Genomic DNA, 24,889 nt, shown 5'->3' on the forward strand with positions numbered 1-24,889 from the left:
GGTAGCTGTCACATCTTTTCCAATTAGACTGAGTCATTCTTTGCTGATAGTTACCTTGTGTATAATGTGAAATTATAGTGACACTGCATTTTGTTATTTCAAGTTTTCACCATAGTACAAGAAGTAGCTTCAAAAAGCATCATCTTGTACTTTCAGTCCATTTTGTACCTTGTAGTCCACATCATAATGTTCTTTCATGTTCAGATATGTTTCCTGTACTATTAAAGGCACTGAATGAAGAACTAAAAAAATAGCAGTAAGAAGCTTAGGCTGTTAGACTGCTGCAGAGGTATTAGTTTCCTTATCATATTAACAGGTGAAATTTTATTTCCTGGTTCCTACTGTAAGATTTATAAGTGAACTTTGGAGATCATTCCTGAAGCAAGTTGACCTGCTGCCAATAATGGTGTATCTTTAATCAGTGGATGCTTAACTTCAACTGTGAACTCAAGTCTTAGTAAATTCAAATGTATATGACAACATTATATTCAGTGGGGAATACAGGAGGAAGCAGGTACTTCTGGAAGCAGTATTGCCACATCACTGTGGTGCCTACACCTGGACTGATGAAGCAGTGTGGTGTTGTAAGACAATAGTGATCATTCCATACAGGTAGAGAGACACTTAACTTCTTGTCTTTCCATTCTTCTACTCCCAGTTCTTATAAGCATAAATCTTTCAATTTTGTTGAATATTTTCAAAAGATAGTCTAATATTGAAATACACTTCTCAACTATAATGTTCCTTTTCCCTGTCCTACTCTTCTTTTTTCATTTGCGATAAGTTTGTAAGATTTTCCTGCCTCATTCTGCTATATTAGCACCTGTAGAAGATCTGTAGAATTTCCTTTGCTTTTTGGTGTTTTTGGCATAGCATGCAGCCTTGGTTGGTTTCAGCCTCTGGAACTTCATAGTTTATTACGTTTTTTTTGTTTGCTTCATTTCTTATCATCAGTTTAACATAAGATCGGCAAGGACTGCCTCTGTACATGCCTGTGAATGTGAAGATACAAGTGTGAATTCTGATGTTATGAAGCTTCTTAGTTGAACAGAAATATGTGGAATTTCTCTATGCTCGTTTGAGTAGTCATAAAAAGTAATTGCATTTTTGTTTCATATATCGTTTCCATGCCACTTTGGGTTACTAGTTTAGAGTTTTGTTTCTGCCTAAATTGAAGGAATCATCAAAAGCTAAATTTAGCTTATTTTGTCTCACCTTTGCAATATAATACCTGCCTTTCCATCTGAACAGGAAAGAAAAAAAAAAGGAAAAAAAAAAGTTTTTTATTTTAAATGCGTTTTAAAATTGCATTTTTTTTCCCCGTATCAAAATTGCTTGTAGTGATAATTTTCTCTTTAGTTTATATCATTAATACTGCAGCCATCAAATGCATTTGCTTTAGGAGCTGTTTTAAATAAAAAAAGTAAGTATAGAAAAAAAAAGAAATCTCTAACTTGAATTCGTTTTGTTCCCTGTTAACATGAATATATATATTTATGGTACCCAAATTTTGCTCAGCCAGAAGTTGCCTCCCACCCTCCCCCCAAAATATAATATAAATAAATATATAAAATTCCATGCTTGTAGTTGCAGAGCTTTCATGCAGTTGGCTAGAAGTAAATACTAGGTGCTGTTTCCATCTGATTTGACAGTTTTATGCTGTTATCCCACTCTTAGAAAGTGATTATTTGCTAACAGTAGCTGTGAGTAAGCAGTCCTGTCTTCCTCCTTCAAGAGACAGAGAAAAAAAGCATCTATTAGTGCAGCAAAGAATAGTTATAATATCTTGTAGTGTGCTAGGTGAAGAAGGAATATTTTCTTAATGAAAACAGGGTACAATAAACCAGTATTTTCCATGATTACTAATATTATTATATCACTAGTGATGACAAGGTGAAAGGAGAATATATGTTTAAAAGTATGGCTTTCTTTGAATGTACTTATTTTTTAGACTGCCTTCATAAGAACTTTCTGGCATTTAATCTTGTGATGAAACGTTGGATGGATATTTACTCTGACTTATGTTATTATTTTCAGCCTTGCTCAAAAACTTAAACTTTGGCTGCTTTTTTTTTTTTTTTTTTTTTTTTTTTTTTTTTAAGAGGAAATTACTGTAAAGGAACTGCTGTAACTTTTGTCTTGGCTGTAAAGTATTTCCTACCATCAATAATAACCCTTACACCGGCTACTGTACATGGAAATCCACCCAATAATTAAATTATTTAATGTAAGTAAAGCATTCAAAGACTAACACATATAGTTCTTTTATTGGGGTGTATACTGTGTTTTTAGCTAGTTTGTTTGTGTTACTTTTTTAAGACAAAACTGTTTTTGAAGAATAAAAGTAGTTCAGGATGCTTCAGTGTTCTTAAAAGAAATAGAAAATACTTTTTCTGTCTGCCAGTCATAACAGCTTAAAAACAGAAAGCTTAGACCAGCAAGTGAACTGCCTGGAATTGTTTGGAAGTTAAATAAAAATACTGCTTTCTGAAAATAGTGTAGGGCTGTGTAAATGGCAGAACTGCTGCCATGGTTCATGAGAAAGCAGAGCAAGAATAGCCATTAGTTGTTTGGGAAACAGCCATAGCTATCTAGAGCATTTGAGCATCCCACAGGCAATCCAGCAACAGCAAAACAGTCTGGTTATGCTAAATATGTTGGAGAGCTGAAGGAAAATGGTTTACACTTCAGCTCAAAGTCTGGATTTATTCTCCAGTGTCAGTATTCTTTCTCTCAGTTCTTCAGCAGTGCTGTAATTTCCTTTGAAATCCAAATCACTGTGGGATACCTGCTGCTCCTTCAGCAGGATATCAGAAAGCCCAATATTCTTTCTTAATGTCTGTAGAGAACTGAAAAAAAGGATAGTACATATATATTTTTTCCCCTTTACATAGTCCAACAATATCTCTGATACGTGCATCCTAAATAGCAGGAAGATAAGAGAATATTTTATTAACTACTGACTAGACTTTATTTTTCCCCTCTGCATATACTAAGAATTTAAGAAAATAAACAATTTTGAGACATGGACTCTATTACTTTATTTTGAAACATGTACTCATCAGGCTATTACTCCTTCCTCTTCCTTCCCAGAGGTGCTCTGCAAAATCATTCAACAAGTTCATCTGTGCTGAAAACTGCAGTTTAAAAACTCCACCCCTGGTCCAGTAGGAATTAGTTTTGGCAAGGTGTCTTTTTGTAGCATGTCAAATGGAGTGGATTATGTTTGGGGTTCTTTTTTTACTTCTTTTCTTTTCTCTTCTTTTTTCTCTCTCTCTCTCTCTCTCTCTCTTTTTTTTTTTTTTTTTTTTTTTTTATTTTTACAAAAACTGATAGTTTATTTTTATTTTTTTCCTGTTGGATTAAAGATCTGGTCTTCAGTCCCTTTTCATGTATGTTATGGACCTAAACTTATTATTTTTGAGACAAAGTATTACTATTAATTAAGAGGAAAATAAGATTATCCCGGTTGTTTCTCAAACTAAGCATGTTTGTTTAGATATTCACCTAGCTGTTGCACTATCTTACCTTCTTTACATACTGGTTTTCAGCATGACTTATGTGCTTTCATTTTCCTGCCTATAGTAGATTGCATAGGAGTATGTGTTGTATGTGTTGAGGCTTTATTATATAAGTCTGGTAGAGAAACAAACCTTTGATGTGAACATGATAGTAATTTGCACACATTTTGATGCCTCTTTATGCCTTTTCTTTCAGTGAAACCAGGTGTTATTCACCTCTCTGGTTTGGATTATGATCTCTGCCAGCACTGAGTCATGTGAAAATTAGGTGATGGCTGATATGATGGCAGCTGCAGTAGAGAATCATAGAATCATCAAGGCTGTAAAATATCTCCAAGATCATCCAGTCCAACTGTCCACCTATCAGCAATATATCCCATTAAACCATGTCCCTCAGTGCAACATCTATATGTTCCATGAACATCTCCAGGGACAGCGACTCCACCACCTCACTGGGCAGCCATTCTTTGTGTCTGACCATTCTTTTGGAAAAGAAGCTTTTCCTAACATCCAACCTGAATCTCCCCTGGCATAATTTGAGGCCATTCCCTCTAGTCCTACTGCAAGTTACATAAGAGAAGAGGCCCACCCCCAGCTCACTACATCCTCCCTTCAGGTAGTTGTAGAGAGTGATAAGCTTCCTCAGGGAAGACCCCAGTTCCCTCAGCCATTTCTCAAAAGGCTTGTGCTCCAGAACCCTTACCAGCTTCATTGCCCTTCTCCAGGGCATCAGTGTCTTTTCTTGTGGTGAGGGGCCCAAAACTGAACTTGCTACTCAAGATGTGGCCTCACCATTCCTGAGTAAAGAGGAATGATCATTTCCGTGATCCTGATGACAGCACTATTTCTGATACAAGGCTGAATGCCATTGGCTTCCTTGGTCACCTGGGCACACCACTGGCTCATTTTCAGCCAAATGTCAACCAATACCCACAGGTCTGTTTCTTTTTTACAGTCTTCCAGCCACTCTGCTCCAAGCCTGGGGTTGTTGTGGCCAAAGTGTAGGATCCAGCATTTGGTCTTCTTGAACTTCATGCCATTGGCCTCAGCCCAGATTTCTAGCCTGTCCAGATTGCCCTGTAGGGGGCCTCGCTACCCCCAAGCAGATCAACACTTCCTGCCAAATTGGTGTTATCATGAGGGTGCACTCAGTATCCTTATCCAGATCATCAGTAAAGATATTGAACAGGATGGGACCCACTATTGACCCCTGGAATAACACCACTCGTGACTGGTTGCCAGCTGGATTTATGTCCATTCACCACCACTCTCTGGGCATGGCCATCCAGCCAGTTCTTTACCCAGCCAAGAATGTACCTGTGCAGGCCATTGGCTGACAGCTTCTCTCAGCAGAAGGCTTGCATTTAGTTTTGTTTCTAAATATAGAATTTTTTGTTTGTTTGTTTTTTGTTTTATTTTTTGTTTTGTTTTGTTTTTTTAAAAGATGAACTATGTATTCAGTGTCTTTTTGTTCTCTTTGCTTAGGTGTTGTGGCACGTTGAACTTGTATTTCTGTTCTCATAATATAAAAGATAGAATATGGACTGTTAGAGATGCTAGTGAATTACTTTCATCTCTTTACTTAGTTTCACTGCTTGTGATAGATGAAGTGTGTCTTGTTATGATCTACCTTCATCTGTATGATCTGTATTTCTGTACCACTATGAACACTTACTGGATGGTAAAGCTTCACAGGGTCTATCCTGTCTTAATAAGTGATTTAAAAATAGGCAAACAAAACTCACTTTGAAGTCTCACAGAGAAGCTTTCTTCCTAAATATGAACTATACTGCCTTTTCCAAATCTTACACATGTAGTCCTTTTAGGATTACCTTGGCTTGACAAACCCCAGTCCTCCTGTGACTGTTCTGGCATGTTCCCAGGTCACTGTCCTCTCTGTTACCCTTACCTGGAAGCGGGCCAACATGATCCATCTACTTTAGCTCTGAGAACCAGGGCTGTCATTTCAGTTGGTTAAGTACACCCTTCCATTTCTGTAGGAATCTAACTTACGGTCCACCACTTGGGATTTAAGTGATAGTTTTGAAATACCTATTCTTATTTTTAGAATTCTTCCTGCTGTTCAGAAAGCTGTGTAAGTTTACAAATTTCACACACAGTCACGTCTTTGCCTGAGTCAGTTTAGTTCCCTAAAGCATACCTCAGGGCTGATCCTGAAGTGTCTGGGATGATCTCTTCTCTCTTGAACCATCTGAGTCTATTTTCTTTACAAAATAGAATTCCTTATGTCATGAGAGCTTTGAGTCAGCCCTGGTTCACTACTCTGTTCTTGATCCTTGTGAAGCCTCACAATATGGCTTACAGTGCTCACAAGCTTGTACTGCACATAGCTAACAAAGCTATGCAATCAAAAATGTCATCGGGGTCTCCTGTGATTCAGAACAGTGAGCACATTAGATGCTAAGGGCAGGATAATTCACTTTTTCTCCCTTCTTTTGAGTCAATTGATTCATCATCAGCCTTCTGTCCTCTAGACTAAACAGAGTAAATGATGAAGCCTAGGAGCAATCCCTCCTTAGCAAATGCTTAGTATCATCTCAGTTTCATTGAGCTGACAGAGCTTCTGTCCTGTCCTTTGTGGAGGAAAGGTTAACTTTCTGTGACATAGCAAGAGGAATGGGTATATTGGACAGTGGTGTTGAACATAGCAGTAAATGTCATGGATTCATATCCATCTGTAACACAGTTTAAAAATAAATAAAACTGAAACACTGCCTGACAAAATTCAGTTGTTTGAGTGCCTGTGCTGACAAGTACTGGAGAACTTTCATAGTTCTGTGTATAATTCAGTCTTGTTTTTCGTTCACCTGCTGTTGTTTCAGAAGTCCCAGAGCTGATCAACAAATAGCATAAATAATGTTCTTAATAAAGAGAATGATAATATAAAATGCTTAGGTGGTGGTAGATATCTAATAAAATGTCTCAACATTACTACATACCCACTAATATAAAAAAAAAATATATAAAAATCAATATATAATGTAGATTAAACTCGTAAATTATAAGTACATAGAGACCATTTATCACTTTAGGAAACAAGGAACAGGGCATTTCTGCTGTTGTTTTAGCAAGATGAGGTAACTTGATCAAAGTGTCTATTAACAAGTAAAATTTCTGTAGAGAAAATATTATAAATTATAAGTGAATTTGTGGCATATTTTGACATATTTATAACTTCTTTGCAATCATATAAAGAACAGAAATGCTTTGTATGAATCGTAATGTTCTCTCAGCAGAATTTATAATAAAACTCTTTAGCTTCCAACTTAATAACCTTTAGTGCTTAGGTGAACTTCTCTGCACTCAAACCACTTAAAAAACATTATCTAATTGATCTCCTGAATATATCTGTTAGACAGAGTGTGTCTGTATTGCAGAAAAACTGATTCTCTTCATTTACTTTTTTTGGTGACTGCAACTGAGCTTTCAGACTTTTTATTCAGAAAACCTATTTTGCTTCTGCTGGTGAAAATCTTTTCCCCTCTAGAACAAAGTGATTGCTTGATGAAATGTGAATGCTGAAGGCTGAAGCACCACTCCAATTTATCCAGTAATATCCTTGACAGAAAAAAAGAAAGACATAAACTGATGATGAATATAACCTTCTGACAAGAAGGAAAAGGTGTTGCTCTTTATAGCTTTGAATACAGCCTCTTAGATGTAAATGGTGTATCTGATACTGAGCTCTCTCTCCATTACAGCAAAGTCCTGGTATCTGAGATCTTGTTCACTGCTATAAATGGCCTCCACTGCAAAATCTCAGTCTTTTTTTCTTCAGTAGGATGAATTTTCCATTAGCAAACATTGGTATTAATATTTCAACTTCTTTCTCATGAAGCTGACCACACTCAAAACTCCTCAGGGAAACTCAGATTTCCCTTTGGGACCTCTGCCTGCTCCCAACTATGTTTTAAGAAGGATGACCCTTAAATGGAAGTTAAGAATATAGACCAAAATATAATCTGTAAATGTAAATTTCAGCAGTTCTCACAGTGTTTGAACTCTAAATAACTTAGTTTTCTTGGCCCTTCTTTTATGAGAATAGTAATTACACATAGAAATGTTCCTTACATTTCTCTTCTATACTGCAAGAACACTTCCTCTCCTTCCTTTACTTCATTGCCCTAGAGTCTGAAATGCGTTTATGTTCCATAAGTGTCTAGCTGTGTTGTTGTAGTAGGCACTGTACGAACCCACAGCGAGAGACAGTCCCTGGCAGAAAAAGCCTGCAACTAATGAATGAACAACAGATGTCAAGAGTAAAGAATGGAAAGGGTTCAGGAGATTAAGCTTCCTAAACAACAAATCTAAATAACAGATCAGCAACAGACTTGGGAACAGAATATGACTTTTAATTCATAGTTTAGCACCTGTAATTTCAGTAGGAGGGGGCTGAATCTGATGACAGTAATTTAGCTATTTTAAGGGTATAAACTTGAGCACAAGAAAAAAAACATATTTTTCTCTGCAAGCCTTGTCCGTCATTAAGTGTGTTTTTGCTGAGGCCATCCTGTTACCACATTGCTCAAAAAAATTCTCTAATTTTAACCTTAACAGTGATCTTACTCTGTGTAAGATAATACGTGGCTTTCAGCTATTAATGTAGAGCCTTAGATAAGTGATGATATGAATAATTAAGCTTGTAAATATTTGATCTAGAACTATCTAGTGTCAATGCTACTAATGAACAGAAAAACTTTTCTGGTGGAAGTTCCAGGAACTTGTAGTAATCTATTTGTTCCCTATATATAGAGAGAGAGAGCTGAGAGCTTCACTATATGCTGCTGTATTCACCTCTGCCTACCTCATGGTGATATCTGCTACATGGTGAGGTGACGCTGTGAATGTTCATCATTCATGGTTTTCTTACTGGTAGCTGAAGAACCATGATTTATAATGCAAAATGAAACATTTTTAAGAACATGATAAAAACTAGCAAAAACAAAACCCATCCAATCAAAACCAGTGTCCTGAACAGGAAGCCTGGATTGTCATGCTCCAGGAATTGTCACAAAATTTCATAGAAAATGAGAAGTTTATACATATAAATATATGTATACATATATATACATATATATATACATATACAAGTTTATACTCTCAAGTTTTATAAGTTAATTTAATGTTCATGGGGCTGACAGCCTTGTATAAACATCCCCTCTGACATGTGTAGTATAATAAGTGCTCGTGGATCTTCTCCTTGCTGTTTTTGCCAATTTTCAGAAGCATCACCTAGAAAGTAGTAAGATCTCCTAACTTTCCATATAGGCTTATTTTGTTTTGTTTTTTTCAGTTCTTTTAGATTTATTCAATTACACGGATAACTACTGAATTAACTAATTTCAGAGGAAAAAAATACATTGAAAATTAGACATACTATGATGTAAATTCTTGGAAAGCAGCACAGCATTTCAAAGTTGGAAGTGTAATTCATACTGTTTCCCCCTTGTAAAATTTTCAATTTTGCCATACTATTTTAATACCTGTTCCCCTGTGATTTTCTTGTGCAACAAGTTCATAGTGAAAGAAGACATAAAATGGCACCAAGTGCAGTGCAAATTCAAATATTGATGCTGTAACCAAGAAGAGATTATTAGTGGGCTGCAGTGACGTACTGATTTATATGAAAAGTAAACATCTTTCAGTTGACTTGTTAGTTTTGGAAGGAGAGAGAAGCAAATGGAAAGTCAGTTTGGACAGTGTTGGAAACAGAAGTGTTTAATAAAAATAAAACTCTCTTCAATTATTTCATCATCCGAAAAAAATAATAATAATCTTACTTTGTACTTAACATGATAATGTTGAGGAATTTTGGAATGTTTTAAAGCATTGATGCTATGGAGTTTTGCAGCATTTGTTGGATCTGTTAGCTTGTCATTAATAAGCCCTGATATCTTTCCTCTGCAATGTAAACTGAAGAAAAACTAACTGTCTCATGATATTATGAGTCTTTATGGGGAGTATGGAGGAGCTGCATCAGCTTGATATGGGAGCTGGCGTGTTTTGATACAAGCCATTTTTGCAGTGTGATGAAGCCCAGGGCAGTCTAACAGTTTAATGAATGCAAATGGTGGCCATACACTTTAAAGTGTTTTTCAAAACTTGATGTCTTTTTATTATGGAGGTTTTACATAGAGTGGGCTGTTTGTTTTGCTCTTGGTCTTATGTGCCCCTTCCCTTGTTCTTTCCATACGGAAAAACAGATCATTACTAGTCATAGTTAACAAAGGGGAGAAAGAGCTGAAAAAAAAGGGAAAGGCAAGTACTGTTTTTCCAGTGAAGTTGAACACTGAAGATTCTTGTGGTAGTGTCCTTTGTCATAAATGTTGTCAATCATTACATTAAAAAAAAAAGCCTTTTTCTTTTTTCTTTTTTTTTTTCTTTTTCTTTTTCCTGCACCAGCATCTCTTCATCCCTAAAATCTGTTAACGATCAAAACGAAGATTATAGTTCTTAGTGTTCATTTTGTTTTCACAGGTTGTAAGGGGAAATGCAAAGGCCTGCTGATTTCACAAGCTTGAGAATAGTAAATAAAGCACAAATACCTGTAAATCTCCCTAGAAGTTTCTTTGGCTTGTTGTGTGCTGCTCTGTGAAGTAGAGTTGCTTGTTTGGACTCTGAGAACTTGATTACAAATGATTTTGCTGTTCCCTAAGTATTTCAGTAGCAGTTCAAGTAGTTTATCACTGTCACTCAAGTAATGATCTGGCTCACTTTTTCAATGCCTTCATCAATTTCTGTTTTAACTTAAATGTTATGAATCTGTCTTATAGTTTTAAGATGAGATCAGTATTGCAAAACTTCAATAATTCGTTGTTTTGAGTTGTTAAAATTGTAAATTTGTTTCGATTCAGTTTTAGGATCTGTTTACTCCAAGCAACGTTTACAAGTGACTGTGTTGTCTCCTGATGTAATACACTGGGAAACTTAGGGTTTTGTTTTGTTTTGTTTTTCTGTTACATTTCTCAAGTTGTATTTTGGTGATGTTTATCTTTATTTATTTATGTATTTATATTTTCTCTTCCTTGATTCAGCAAAGCTATGTTTAGAATGAATAGCTTTTATTATCATCTCATTTTTATTTTCTTACTACATGGGTTCTATAGGGGTGGAGGGTAGGAATCCTCCTTTAAAGCTTTGAGATTATCTTTATTAATCACTTGTAATTTAATTGTTGTTTTGAAGAAAACTGTTTTATTGTGTAGGCAACATATTTGCTTTTTGCACCAAGTGCTTCTCTCTCAGGCTTTACTTAGTTGCTTTATAAATTCCATAGGCTAGGATAATCCTTGATTCAAAAGAAATACAAGGATTTGTTTAAATTAATTTATTCTGATCATTTCTGATTTGTTTTCATAACTGAATTGCAACTTGAAAGTTCAGCTCTTTTGTTTAGTAAGATGTGCATCTTAAATCCAGCCAGATTAGGCTGGACAACATTGTTCCTGCCTTGAAACTGTCTGTCTTGTTCTCTTTCTGAATAAAGGTGCAAAGAGAGGGTTTTACATATCAACTTATTTTTCTCAGTCCTCAGTTCCTATGAGATAATTCAGAAGCGAAATTAGACTTTGGCGAAGACTTTTTTTCATAATCATTCTCATTTTGAAAAATGAAGTGTCTGAAAACTTGGAGTACCTTTACTGCTAGATTGCTTAGGGGTCTGATAGTCTGATAGAAATCTATTTTGATGTGGCCCAAAATTATACCACATAAGCAACTGTTTGTTTTCTTACTTAATACTATGTGTTCTTTTTTTTTTTTTTTCTTACTCTTTAAAAATCAAACAAACAAGATGTACACAAAAAGAAAGAAAAATAAAACCACAAAATAAAACCTCATTTAAAATGTCCATTTTCCTATCAAGAAATCCAACTAGTTTAGAGGTTCTCAAATATGAGGAGAATTTTCACCTCGTTGCTGGCTTACGTGTTGTGCAGTTTTAGTTTTTTATATGTTCATTTATGTTGTGTAGACCTATGGAACCATATGCAATTAATATGCTGTTTTATAGGTGTATGAGATATGTGATGTTACCTTAGTTGCTTTGCTAAGCTGGAGTATTATTATTGAAAGACCTCAGAGTATTTCTATCTCAAAGTTTGTGTAAAGGGAATTGAGCAGCAGGCAAAAAGTAAATGTTACAAAAATATTTCACCCACAGCTTGCTTTATCTTTTGTGCTGTGTAGAATCTCCTGTTGGGGAAAAAAATGGATTTGTAGTTGAAGATTAAATTGCACTACATATGCCTGTTAGCTTCTTCTGAATATTAAATGTTTTGCAATGCTAATCTAAGGTATTTCAGATTTTGTTTGAAAAATATACAAAGTGGGATAAAAATACATCCTAAATACTAAAATTGACTGATTTAGTTTCTTCCATTTGCCTCAAGTATATTCATTTTTAATTTCTCAAGATGTGCAGATGGAAAATAGCCGTGTGCTGAAATTTAGTTGGAGTCATAGAATGTGGTTTTAGTATGTTTGTAGCTTCACGTCCAGGTGCAATTTTATCTCTGCTTCTGAATGCACACATAATGTTGCTATAATTTTACATGAGAAATTGGACTTCAGATAAGGACTGATACAAATTTTCACAAGTTTAGCCAAACCCTAAATAGAGTACATTTCAGATGCAATAACACAGGTTAAATACTGATATTAAGCCTTGACACAAAATGCTTTGCAGACTGTAAAATATCGCCTGAAAAAGTCTATTAAAACAGTTAAATAATGGATTAAATGAAGTCCAGAGGAGAAACTATTGCACTTAATAGTGTTAAAAGGTTTTTTTCAACCTAGCTGCTGAAAAGGTAAACTGAATCATTCTTCAGTACATCCTTGTATTTACTGAGCTTCACTGTTTTGGGAAGCAAGTAAACAAGTAACTATTTAGCAAGAAATAGTTACCAGTGGTCCAAATGGCCATTTAATGTAATGTTCTGTTATGGAAGATCAGAGTGAAAGCAGAAGTAGCTACTGACTAAATGCAGCGTGTGTCTGTGGGAGACAGTCACCAAATGTACAAGAGCATCAGGATGTCTGTTTGAAGTTGAAAAATTTTTTTTCTTACAGTCATTAATGGTTGTATGCTGGCCAGAAGTCATGTTAGTTGTTGCTTCTGAAATGTTTTCTGCTCATAAGAAAGGATAATGGCAGTAATTGGAAAATAAATTCAGAATCCAGTGTGTACAGTGTAAAAACTGAGTTAATCTGAGAATATTTTTAGCAGCTTTAGCAGTGATAGATAAATTTAAATTTTTTCTTGTTCTAAAATGCCAGGCTGAAATAAAGTGACTTACAGAAATTATAGTTTCTGTACTCATGGAAATACTGTTGTTTCTTTTTCTTAGCAAAATATGTTGTGAAACACTGAATGATTTTTCTTTTGTGAATCCTAAAAGGGTTCCATCATCTTTTCCTGCCAGTGATTGATTTATTCTGCTTAAAAGAAAATACTGTTTGCTACTGCTTCCACTGTTATGGCCGGATCCTTTTGCAGCAAAACACAACAGTTTGAAAGCTGTGTACATTCTAAGGAAAGACACATACCTGATAATAATTATTGTAATTATCAACCTGCTGTGAGCATTATGTCAAGACACATTAAAAGTTTGTGTTACTCAGTTTTGATAAAAGTTACTGTAAAAAAGGACTTGAGTAACTGAAGAGGCAGAGCTTATCAGTAATTTGAGATAATGTTTACGGTTCATACATCTGGAAGGAAGAGTTTGCCATGTATTTTGTATTTGGTGAAAAGGATGGGCATCCTCTTTCCATTATTCTTGCTCATAAAAAAGAAATTCTTGTGAAAGCAGAACTGTTTTATGAAACAACTTTGATGTATTATAAGCATAATGTGTTTTTTGTTCATGTATACAATACAGTCTATAATTATAAGGCCATTTAAATTATCTTCCTGGAATAATGTGAGTTGTATTTTATATAAAATATTAGTTCCAGTTTCTTTTGTATGTATACTTTTCTTGCCACTCAACAAACTGCAAACAAACTGACATGGGAAGTCTTAACTTTTTATTATTATTATTATTATTATTGTTGTTGTTGTTTACCTCGAGTCCTTTATAGGTGGGATATAAAGACACATTATATAACACAATAAAATGTATGGAAAGGAACCACATGTTGTCCAAGTAGAAAGATGCACTTTAGTGATGTGTGTAATATGTTTATATCCATATGGCATACTTTTAATCCTGGTTATTTACCTTACTGTTTGCCCAATTCCTGTGTCATATGTCAATTTTGATACTTTTCTGAGAAGCCTGTCTGGGTATAGCTCGTGGGGTTTTGAGTAGATAGACTGGAAAAAAAAAACTTGAACCATGAAGATGCTCTATCTATGTACATTTAACTCTGAAGCTTTTTACATAGAGGTTTTAGACAAGAAAATGATCCTTTTCCTTTGCTACAGTTGTTTCTAAATCATGCAGATGTATTTTGTTTTGAAAGTTTATTTTCCCACCCAAAAAATATATGTATTCAGAGTGTAAGCAAATCACTGCTACATAATGTAAGTCACACAGTACAGTAAGATGCAATGATACAGAGAACTGAGGGAAAAAACAAGCAACCTCCCCTCCCCTTCCTTAGGCATAGCTTCTGTGTGGGGCTTGCCTCCCCTTGGAACTTGCCCATGCTCAGGTACTGTGTCATGTGTAATTGGATTGGAGCTCTTTCTGAATACTGCTTTCTTCTCTTGACAGCATGGGGTAACCTTGGAAATGTTCTCAAGAGCCAGAGCAAGATTTCTGAAGCTGAAAGCGCCTACAGAAATGCCTTGTACTACCGCAGCAACATGGCTGATATGCTCTATAATTTGTAAGTATGTGTGGCTTTCCTGGGGTTGGATCCTTTGCAAAACCTGTTGTGAATATAGCTATTGATTTCCCTGCTGGAAATGGAGGTGATTCTAGCTGTTGCTTTGTACTGATCATTTCATTAATAGTGCTCTTTAAGCTATGGGGAGGACAGGGTCTCTCCTTGGTCAATATTACTGTATGTTCTTTTATCATTATTCTTACTTAGAACAGGCAAACATACAAATCTGATTGCTTAAAATGAAACAAAATTCCCACACTGAACAAAGTGCAGATAGATGAGCTTGGCACCAGTACTACTCCATCTGTTTCTGACTGTGCTAAAATACAGAGGTGTTACTTAGACTTAAAAAGGAAGTCTAAATAACAGTGGGTGGGAGGAGTGGGTGTAAGCACTTCCTAGCATAAGTCCATATCTCTCAGTTAGGTCCTGAACTGTTGAAATAGCTAAATACTTTCTAGAGTCAGGGCTGCACCCTGCTCCCAGCTCTGCTCTACTCCCTTTCCTGGGCACCCAACAGCCTGGGCCCTCAGAGTGGGGTTAAAATAAATAACCAAACAAATAAATATATAAAATTCTGCCAAGACTCAAAATTTGTATATATTTTTTAATCATACATTTAATGCATACGTGCATGCACAACATTTTTTGCCTATGTTAGGCAATGTCTGTGAAAATCATATTTTTAAGAACAAACTCTTTTCACTTCTGAATGCAGCAGGAGAATGTAGGATTAAAAAATTGAAACGATTGATATTCTTGAATTTCTTACACACAATTGGTTTGGGGGATGAAAATTGTAACTATTAAATTTTTTTTATATGCCTATACAGAAATAGCAGAGTAATAAGAAGGAGGGTTGGGCAATAAAGACGGGATATAAAAGAAATCAGACTTCAGTAGTTTTGCTGTTCTAAGAGCAAGCTATAATGTTCTGGCTTTAATTGATTTACAAAATGTATGCCTACAAGCCTTCATTTATGATAAATAGAAAACCTCTTAGAATTCCACCAAGTTTGTGTAAAAGAAATTTAACTAGAACTGTTGGAATATACAGGGCATAAAGTTAACTACATGTACCCCTGAAAGTAAACAAAGTGTTTGCTCTATGATTTGTATATACATTTGCATATGCAAAAAACAGTATCTAATTCTTAATCTTTCTAACGGTATCCAGGATGCAATAAAATCCTCTTTCTTTTTTTCTTTCTTTCTTTTTTTTTTTAATTTTATTTTTTATTTTTTTTATTTTTCCCTAAGCTTCACAAAAACATGACCTACAGAAACCGAAAACTCATCATTAGGGTACTATGGTTAGGCTGCGGTTGGACTTAATGATCTTCAAGGTCTTTTCCAACCTGGGTAATTCTATGATTCTATGATTATTTTAAGTCTTTTTATTTATACAGTCTTGTTTTTTTCCTCTTGTTTTTACTTCCATATCCAGTATGGAAACTAAGTGGTGAATGGAATGGGCTTTGATGCAGTAAGACACCAATCTAATCCAATATTTAAGGGCAAACTGAAGAGCTTCCTTGCAAGTTCAGCCCTTCCTTGGCACACAGTTATATGGAGGCCAAAAACAGTACAAAAATACTGTAATTGAAAAATACATCTTGTGTGTGATTACAGGAGGACAGTTAGATTTACTGTTTCTGGGTTTTAGGATGCGGCTTTAAAACTAAAGCAGTCATTTCATAGATTTTTAGAAAGAAAGCACGCTTACAGTGATTTCTGATTTGTGCGGTTTTGGCATAATGGATCCTAAGTCTATTTAAGCTTCCCATATTCTTTATTTTTTCTTAGCATTTATGCCCCAGTATTTGATACAAGTTAATAAGCACTTGCAGCAGTATTCATACACAGCAATAGCAAATCAAAGTGCTGTCTGATCAAAGAAGAAATTATTAAGGATTAACTCACAGTTTTCAATTGGTAATGATCAAAGACAAACTACACAAACAGAAGAATTTGATGATCTCAGTTCTGTTTTTTCAAGACACCATTTTGTGCTAAAATGTGCTGTTGGCTTAGCAATTGTCTATTGATGTGTTAAAGCCTGGTGAATTTAGCAGGATGGAGAAATGGCTGATTTCTGTAATGCATTTTTATTTTCTGACTGTTATACCTTAGCAGCTCTACAACAGCTCTGAGTTGCAGATTATTTTGCCATTCAGGACAATTTAAACTGTATGAATTTAGATTACATAATTACATAATCTCCCTTTGAACGCTTGCCTGATTCAGAATGTGTCATTTGCCATTTTGTTCAAATGTGGCAATTATGTAACCATAAATAAATTCCTGCATTTGTAGAGAGCAGCAGACATATAGTAAAGACCATATAATAAGATGCTTAGTGTGGAGAAGGAGAATAAAAATAACTCAAGGCACCAGTCACATACATTGTGGAGAAGCACTAGATTCAGAAGATGAACAGATTTTGACAAACTGTAATTCTCTATGAAGATCTGTGTTGTCACAGCTTTCTCTCTTTTCAACAAACATCCAGGAAACTAAGTTCCAATTTAATCTGCGTCTTTAACTAAAAAATTATTTTTAATTTTATTTTAATAATAGTGAATAAAAGAAAAACTCTTGCTAACAGGAATATTAAGTTGGCAGTGTGCCCTTGTAGCCAAAAAGGCCAATGGCATTCTGGGGTGCATTAAAAAGAGCGTGGCCAGCAGGTCGAGGGAGGTGATCCTCCCCCTCTACTCTGCCCTGGTGAGGCCTCATCTGGAATAATGTGTCCAATTCTGGGCTCCCCAGTACAAAAAAGACAGGGATCTCTTGGAAAGAGTCTAGCAGAGGGCCACAAAGATGGTGAAGGGCCTGGAGCATCTCCCCTACGAGGAGAGACTTAGGGAACTGGGTCTGTTTAGCCTTGAGAAAAGAAGGATGAGAGGGGACTTGATCCAGGTTTATAAATACCTGAAGTGTGGGAGCCATAGTGGCGAGGCTGGTCTGTTTTCAGTAGTGCGTGAGGACAAGCTTAGGGGTAATGGGCTGAAACTTCAGCATAGGAAGTTCCGCATGAATGTGTGCAATAACTTCTTTACAGTGAGGGTGACGGAGCACTGGAACAGGCTGCTCAGGGAGGTGGTGGAGTCTTCTTCTCTGGAGATATTCAAGACCCACCTGGACGCCTACCTGTGTGACGTGGTGTAGGGAGCCTGCTTTGGCAAGGGGGTTGGACTCAATGATCTCTAGAGGTCCCTTCCAACCCCTACAATTCTGTGATTCTGTGATTCTGTGGTTCATCACTCATCTAGGTGTGAGTTAAAATGGGTTAGTTCTGCTGATATTTCTCTGGTACAAATACATAAAAGCTAAACTGCCTGGTAAACAGCCTATCTTCTTGAGGATAGGATCTTTGGCCTGGAATCTTAGCAACCTGAACTCAGGCTGAGAATTTTTGACTTCTTTAGAAGCTTTATTTTTTTTTTTTATTTTTTTTATTTTTTTCAAAAAGCCTCATGAAAATCTCAAGAGGATTTTGGAGCTTGATATCTCTGAGACTAGTTGAGATTTTTATAGTAATTTCAGTGCTAAAAGGATTTCAGCTCTCATTTTCCACTGTATGTGGAGATTGTATTAAAATATGACTGTAATAAGGTAGTTTACACTTCAACATGTGGCCTACCGCTTGAAATAGCACTGCAGGTAATTCTACCAAATCTCAAAACCAAGTTCTAAAAATCTATGAAGTGTTGCTGATTTCTGCTAGATTTCAGAAGGTGATAAATCAGCATAAATGGAGATCTCTTTCCATATGTTTAAGAAATCCATATATTTTGATACTGTGAAGTACCAAGGATGAAACTATAGAAAAATATTTGTTCCTCCAAAGTAGGCAATGATCAGCAGATGAAAAATAAACTAGTGTTTTATGGCTTGTTAACCTTATGATTGTCCTAAAGCTCCAGGTTTCTTTTGCTTTGTTTAAAATTTCTTCCAGCCATTGCCTAAAGTGAAATTGTTTATCAGTTAAAAGACAGTTTATTGTTAATTTGTTCATTTGTAATTAGGCCGAGCTCTGCTTAGAGTATGCTTTTATTGTTATAGCCGTGATCTGTGCTACCTTGAGTAATCAGCAGATTAAAGCAATCTACAGTCTCACATAAGTGTTTAATATACCTTTGAAATGGTATTAGTTCATTTCAATGATGCATTTGGGGAGTGTACAATGCCCAATAAAGGATAAATTGACTAATCACCCCAAGTACCTTTACTTTTGTTTCATTGATACTGCTTTGTGTCTACAAGTTTATTATTCAGATAATTTATTTGAATTTATTCAAAGTCTGACTTTGCTTAACTTTTACTTCAGTAACTTCAGGGTACTATGTGAGAAAATGTGCATTTATTTTATTTTTCTAGACTTCTTTTAGCTAAAGTCTTCAGTAGTAACTGGCACTTTAATTCTGTGAAGTCTGAGGTTGTAGAAGTGTTTCATGCACAGTCTTTAACTTTGAATTCTTTGGTGAAACCTCTGGAAATCAATACAAACTAAATTCTTGTTTGTTGTTCTTAGCCTGTGTAACACCTGAAATTGTGTTTCAGCTTCTTCCTTTTTAAGGGTGCTGGCATGAAAATCTCCTTTGAGCTGTAAATTTGAAAATTCCCAAAAGTAAGCTAACTCCCTAACCTGTGCTGACCTGGAATTGACCCTTCACGGACAGAGTTGCTGCATTGCTTCTTCACATAGTAAGAAACAAGTCAAGGTTATAGTTCCTCTTCCTTGATAGCACAGAAGCTTTTTACAATGCAGGATGTTGAGTTTAAAAGCAAAGAGGATGTATTGCCAGCTGTTTTACTACTTGACCAGTGCATTCTCTGCTCAGAAAAAAAAGAACTTGCTACGAACCTGTTTGGAATTAATCTCTGCTTTGCCAGCACTCTTCATCTATCAAGGACAGCAGCTGCAATTTGTGTTGTTTTGTAACTGAAGCTCTCTGCATAAAGTCTTGCTGTGTTGTGAGACTGGTTTTTGAGGTAGCACTCAAAGGTCACTTCAATGACCAGTGGCATCACACAGTGCAAATCTCTGCTCTGGGTCTTTTTTGGGGAACCTGTGATAAAAAAGGAAGTACCGATATTTTTGTAATCGGTATTGAGAGCTGAAATGCATTCGGTGACATTCAATTGCATATTTCATTATTTGAAATTGAGGCTGTTAGTGCATAAATTTTGTCCTTTCTGTGGACACAGCAGTTCAGCTTCATTAGTACCTTCCAGTACATAACGGGAGCCTATAGGGAAGTTGGAGAGAGATTTTTCATCAGGAAGTGCAGTGAAAGTTCGAGGAGTAATGGCTTTAAGCTAAAAGGAAGTAGGTTTAGATTAGATATTAAGAAGAAATTATTTGCTGTGAGGGTAGTGACAGAGGAACAGATTGCCCAGAGAAACTATAGATGTACCACCCTGGGAAGTATTTAAGACCAGTTCTCTGCCCATGTATGGAAAGTTGGAACTATGTGGCCTTTGAGGTCTCTTTTTAGTCTGATCATTCTGTTTTTATAAATGGCTTGTAAGAGTTTCTGTCAAGTTCTCATGCTACAGTGCTTGCAGAGGGATCAGGCATCTTGTCTGTATGGTGCTGGCACAGCTCACAGCTGCTCAGCACCAAGAGTGGGGGCGAAAAAGAAGGAGCAATGATACTCCTTGTCCAGGAGCATCCCTCTCTTTCTGTCCAGGCAGCAGGGCTTGTAGCAGCTGATATCATGATGAAATAATGGCAACATCAACTGAAGTGACTCAGGAAGAAAAGGAAAAAGAGAACTATTTTCTGTCCAATTTACTTACATTTGAAGAGTTTTTTCCTGTAAATGGGAGAATATGACAGAATTCTTTCTGTGCTGTCTGAAAGACTAGAGAGAGGAGTTAGAGAGTTTTGTGGGTGATGGTTCTGTTTCAATTTTTTTTTTTTTTTGTCTTTTTTTTTTTTTTTTTTTTTTGCTTTACTAATGTGGTTATGATTTCTCTGGTTGTTAAATTCTGCAAAGGGAATGGTCATTCTGGATTATTACTGACTACAAAAACTAGGATTTGTGTTCCATTTACATATTTGCTAACAGGATGTTACTGGAAAACATTAAAGGTACTCTGCACTGCTCCTTTGTGGTTGGCTTTCTTGTTAATGGAACCTAGTGGTAGACTGTTAGAAAAAGTTAGCAGTCATTTGGTTGAGTAGCTAAAAGGCTTAATTGCTTAAAAGCAAGATGAAACAAAACAAAACAAAAAATAATTAAGGAGCAGACTTATTGTCTTCATGTGCTGGGCTGTTGAATTTTCCATTGCTATTTTTCTCTCCATTAGTTATGCAAATGACAGTGAAAGAGTTGGTTTGGACAAAACACTTCTGTTTTTGCTGTACGTGGTCTGAAATTTTAATAGATATTTCACTAACATCCATGTTTCCCTTCATGACAGTTATGGTTCTTGTGTATTGGGTGTATGTGGTTACTATGTGCCAGCTTTCGTGATTAAGAAATTCACTTCTTAAACAGAGCAGCTGGACTGCAAGAGGAAGAAACTAATATGTAACTAGAGAAAAGCAGTAGGCTATCCATTTGTGTTTTGTGTCTATTTTTCAGTCCCTGAAAATAATTTTTCCCAGTAGTATTCAGTGACTTTATACCAAACACAAGGTCAAGAAGGAAGGCAGGAAGACTTTTTCAAGTTGTTGGTCTAAGAAGATAGATGAAAGTTGGCAGCTTAAAGAATTCAGAATGCTCACAGAGAAGAACTAGTTTTGGAGAAGTGTTCTGCTTCATATGTGTATAAGTAATAATAAGCAGCTCTCATTTATGGAAGTAATGTTCAGCATTTCCAGATACTGAGAAGTTAACCTTTTTATTTTTCTTGCAACTAGACAAACAGGATTCTGAGATGCTTCCAAAGTTGGTGATTGAGGTCTGCTAATGCTTAAAGTAGTCAGCTCCTATCTTCCCTTTCACAAGTGATTCACACTCTGTTGTAAATTTAGCTAGAAGCAATACACACGCACACACACACACACACACAAAACCTGTTGTAAGGATGTTTCAGAGTTTTGCTGCTGTGATAGCTAAAACTTGTCTACTAATTCTTCCTAAATTAGTTCACGGTCAATTTATATCCATTTACTTTATGTCCTGTGGTTTAAGTAGCTTTTCCTTTTACAAGTAATTTGATCTCTGTGTATTTTTAGAGGGAAAATTTATTCCTTCACAGTACTTGCTTTTACAAAGCAAAAGGAGCTGCTGACTCTTTTTTTGCCTCCTCTCATCTGGTAGACTTAATATTTGTGCAATTATGCAAGTAAACTTTCTTTGAACAAAAGTTGTGTGTTTCAATTAATGTTTTAACTCATGTGCTTTACAACTGGGAAGTGAACTGTAGGGAAAAAAAGAGCTTGTAAACGGCAAACTTGATGTAGCTTGTCCAATGGTTTGCAGTTATTTTTTGTTTGTTTCAGATTTTTTTTCAGGGTATTTGGGATTATGCTCTTTTATTTATTTAGCTTCAGTATCCTTAGCCACTGTAGAAAGTTTATTAAAAAGTGTCAGATGCCTTCAAGACCTTCTGTACTCATCTAAGCTCACCAGTTGAGCCAACTGTCTTGTATAAAGCATCATTATTGCAAAGATGTACTTTTGTTTGTTCATTCTTGTGTAAGGAAGAAGGCAGACTTTGTACCTCTGTAACTACTAAATGTAGGTATAATCTTAATGCAGATTTACTGTCCTGCTTCACAACTGTCTTTTGGTCAGTGCTCTGCACAGTACCTCCTCTTTTAACTCTTTCTATCCATGCCTTATATCTTCTGACAGTCATTTCTAAAGAGTTGTTATCACTTAAAAGTGTGAATAGAGGAAGGGAATGGCATATCAAGAACATTCCTGGCAGAGGAGGAACTTCCATATGTGGCCATCTGCCTCAACTTCTGGGAAATGTCAGAAGCTCAGTGGAGCCCACAGTGTGTGAGTTTCCACTGAGTTGCATTATTCCCCTGCATCTAGAAATTGGTCATTCAGAGCATACGTTTCATTTGTCCCTGCATTTACTGTAGACAGAAGAAGTGGCAATAGGAGATAAAAATTAACTTTCTCCTTTTAAAAAGGTGCCCTGAAGATGTCTTCAATATAACAAAGCATTGGGAGGGGGGGGGGGGGGAGAGATAGTTTGATTGTGGAAATAGATAATTTTGCAAGTCAAATTATAAAGTTTTGGCTAAACATATAATCCCTTCTTTTTCCCATGGAAATGTGTATGCAGGAAGCTTTTCCTGACAGTTTGTCATTTTTTATAGACTCATCATTCATCCATTATCACTCCTTTTTGGATGAATGGAAAGGAACTTATTTTTGTCTGAAACGTTTGAAAATCAATGGAAGAGGAAGCAAAGACTCCATCTGCCATTGCCATTTTCCAACTTTAACCCTAGCAATCAGCTATAGGGGTAGGAAGGAAGGAGAGAATTGAGACTACCAGAGTAGATCTGAACAAACAAATGCAAAGCATTTCTAAGGTCATGGGCTTTCATTGTTACAGTCTATGGGCCTCACTTTATCTGCCCCTCTCCATGTTCCTCTGATCCTCAAGAACTTCTCCAAACATGGCTCTATACCGTGAGGCCTACCCTTCAGAGACTGTTACAGGCAGCAGCTCCTCCAGCCCTCCTGCCCCACCACAAGTCTCTTCTGGGCTGCAGGGAGCTTCTGCTCTGTGTCTGGAGCAACTTCTGCCCTCCTCCTGCATTGATCTTAGAGGTTATTGAGCATATTTATATGCTTGCATCATCCTGTTTGAGCTTAAAGCCAGGGAGGAACTGATTTTTCATCTGGAAAGTGAAGCATCTCTCTTTAGGCACATCTCTTCAGACTCTTCTGTTCATTTTATTCATTGAAAATTATATTTTTTAATTTTTCTTTACAACTTTTCTTATTTTCATTTAACCTGAAACTAGAACTGGAAGCTCATAAATTGAGTAAGCTTGTATTGCCAGAAGTCACAGGGAAAACCAATGATCAATCAGGACTGATTTCACAAGGAGAGGCAGTTTCATTCCTGATCAGGGTTTTTAGGTCATATCCATCCTTCTGTTTTTGTTTTGTTTTGCTTATAGCAAAGCTCATAAATCATAGAAATGAAAATATTTGAAATTAATGCAATTAATTCAATACTCAGTCATACATCCAAGCAGCTTATGTTTTTATATGTTTGTTAGAGAAAGAGAATGTCTGTTAGAGAAAACGACTGTGTTTTGTTTTGTTTTGTTTTGTTTTTCTTTAAGTCTTCTGGAGTCGAAGTATGGGAAAAACACCTTAAAGTTTCAAGTAATAAATCAAGGGTGCAAGTACTAGAGCATGTAGTGAACAGAAAAGATCAATTTGGTAAAAACGATAAAAATGATAAATAAAAGTGCTTTTAATCCAAAAAGCTCAAATGACATATGCATACTAAAATAATTTATTGTGTTTGTGATAACCAGTTACTTCTCTTAACATGAAGAAGTGCTTAGACTAGAAATAGGAACTAAGTCTTTTACTGACTAACTTGGGGCTAATGGACAGATAATGTTTCAAATGTGAGGCTACATGGTGGAGATGGAGACAATATATATATACATATATATATATTCTGCCATTCTGTTGAATTCTGACCCAGTGATCAGAAGCAAACAACACATTCTTATTCCCCTGAAGTCTACTCGTTTATGTCAAGAAGTTTGTCTAAGTCTTTGGAGGGAAAAAGTTTTTCTGAATGGATAATGGAAAAATGTCCAAGCTCTTTGCAGTCTGAAAAGCTACTATCAAATAGAAGCATAGAGGAAGGAGAGAAAGATTCTGTAGGAAAAATAAAAATGGAAATTACAACACTCTGTCTTCTACCTTCTAAGAGAAATATTTATATTTATTTTTTTCCTGTGTAGTTTGAGGTGTATAAACAACGTCGCCTCCCACTGGATCATGTCTGAGCTCTAAAATAACTAATTATTAAGGATTTTCTTATATTTGCTTTTTAAGGCATTTGTATATACTTCTTCTGATCTTAAAAAGCTGCAATGCTTTAAATGCTCATTTAAGCATATACAGTTGTGAATTCATGATTTCCACACCACTGATTTCTCAGTACCTTCTGTATGGCTTCTGTAATTTATAATTCACAGGGATAATTGTCATAACAGCTTTAATTAATGCTCATGAATTATGAAACTAACAGAACTGAAAGAATTAAGAATCATTTTTTTGACATCCCTAAAGTTATTAAATTTGGTTGGAGCAGAAAGAAGACTTTAGGAAAAAAAAAAAAAAAAAAAAAAAAAAAAAAAAAAAGAATGGATGAGATGCTTAGCCCTATCTTGGATAATAGTGAAATTGCTCAGCAAGAACTGGTTAAAGTAATACAAGAGAAGTGTTAGGTGGTTAACTTTATTGTGCATTTGAAAAAAGTCTGCTTAATTCAAGTCAAGGAGAGAAAACAAACTAAACATGAGTGACTTAAAGGTTACAAATAACTTC

General features: G+C 35.8%; 1 protein-coding gene across 3 annotated transcripts in view; it reads left to right on the top strand.

Annotated features, from left to right (window-relative positions):
• The window catches only part of TMTC2 (transmembrane O-mannosyltransferase targeting cadherins 2), a 243,499-nt gene that overhangs the window by 150,386 nt on the left and 68,224 nt on the right, over window positions 1–24,889 (top strand). For all 3 annotated transcript variants that reach the window (XM_072335783.1, XM_072335789.1, XM_072335797.1), the window contains one exon: window positions 14,267–14,381. In XM_072335783.1, coding sequence (XP_072191884.1) covers window positions 14,267–14,381 — 115 coding nt within the window. The remainder of the gene's footprint in view (window positions 1–14,266; window positions 14,382–24,889) is intronic.

This window comes from Excalfactoria chinensis, chromosome 1, assembly GCF_039878825.1.
Source record: "Excalfactoria chinensis isolate bCotChi1 chromosome 1, bCotChi1.hap2, whole genome shotgun sequence".
NCBI classification, from domain to species: domain Eukaryota; kingdom Metazoa; phylum Chordata; class Aves; order Galliformes; family Phasianidae; genus Excalfactoria; species Excalfactoria chinensis.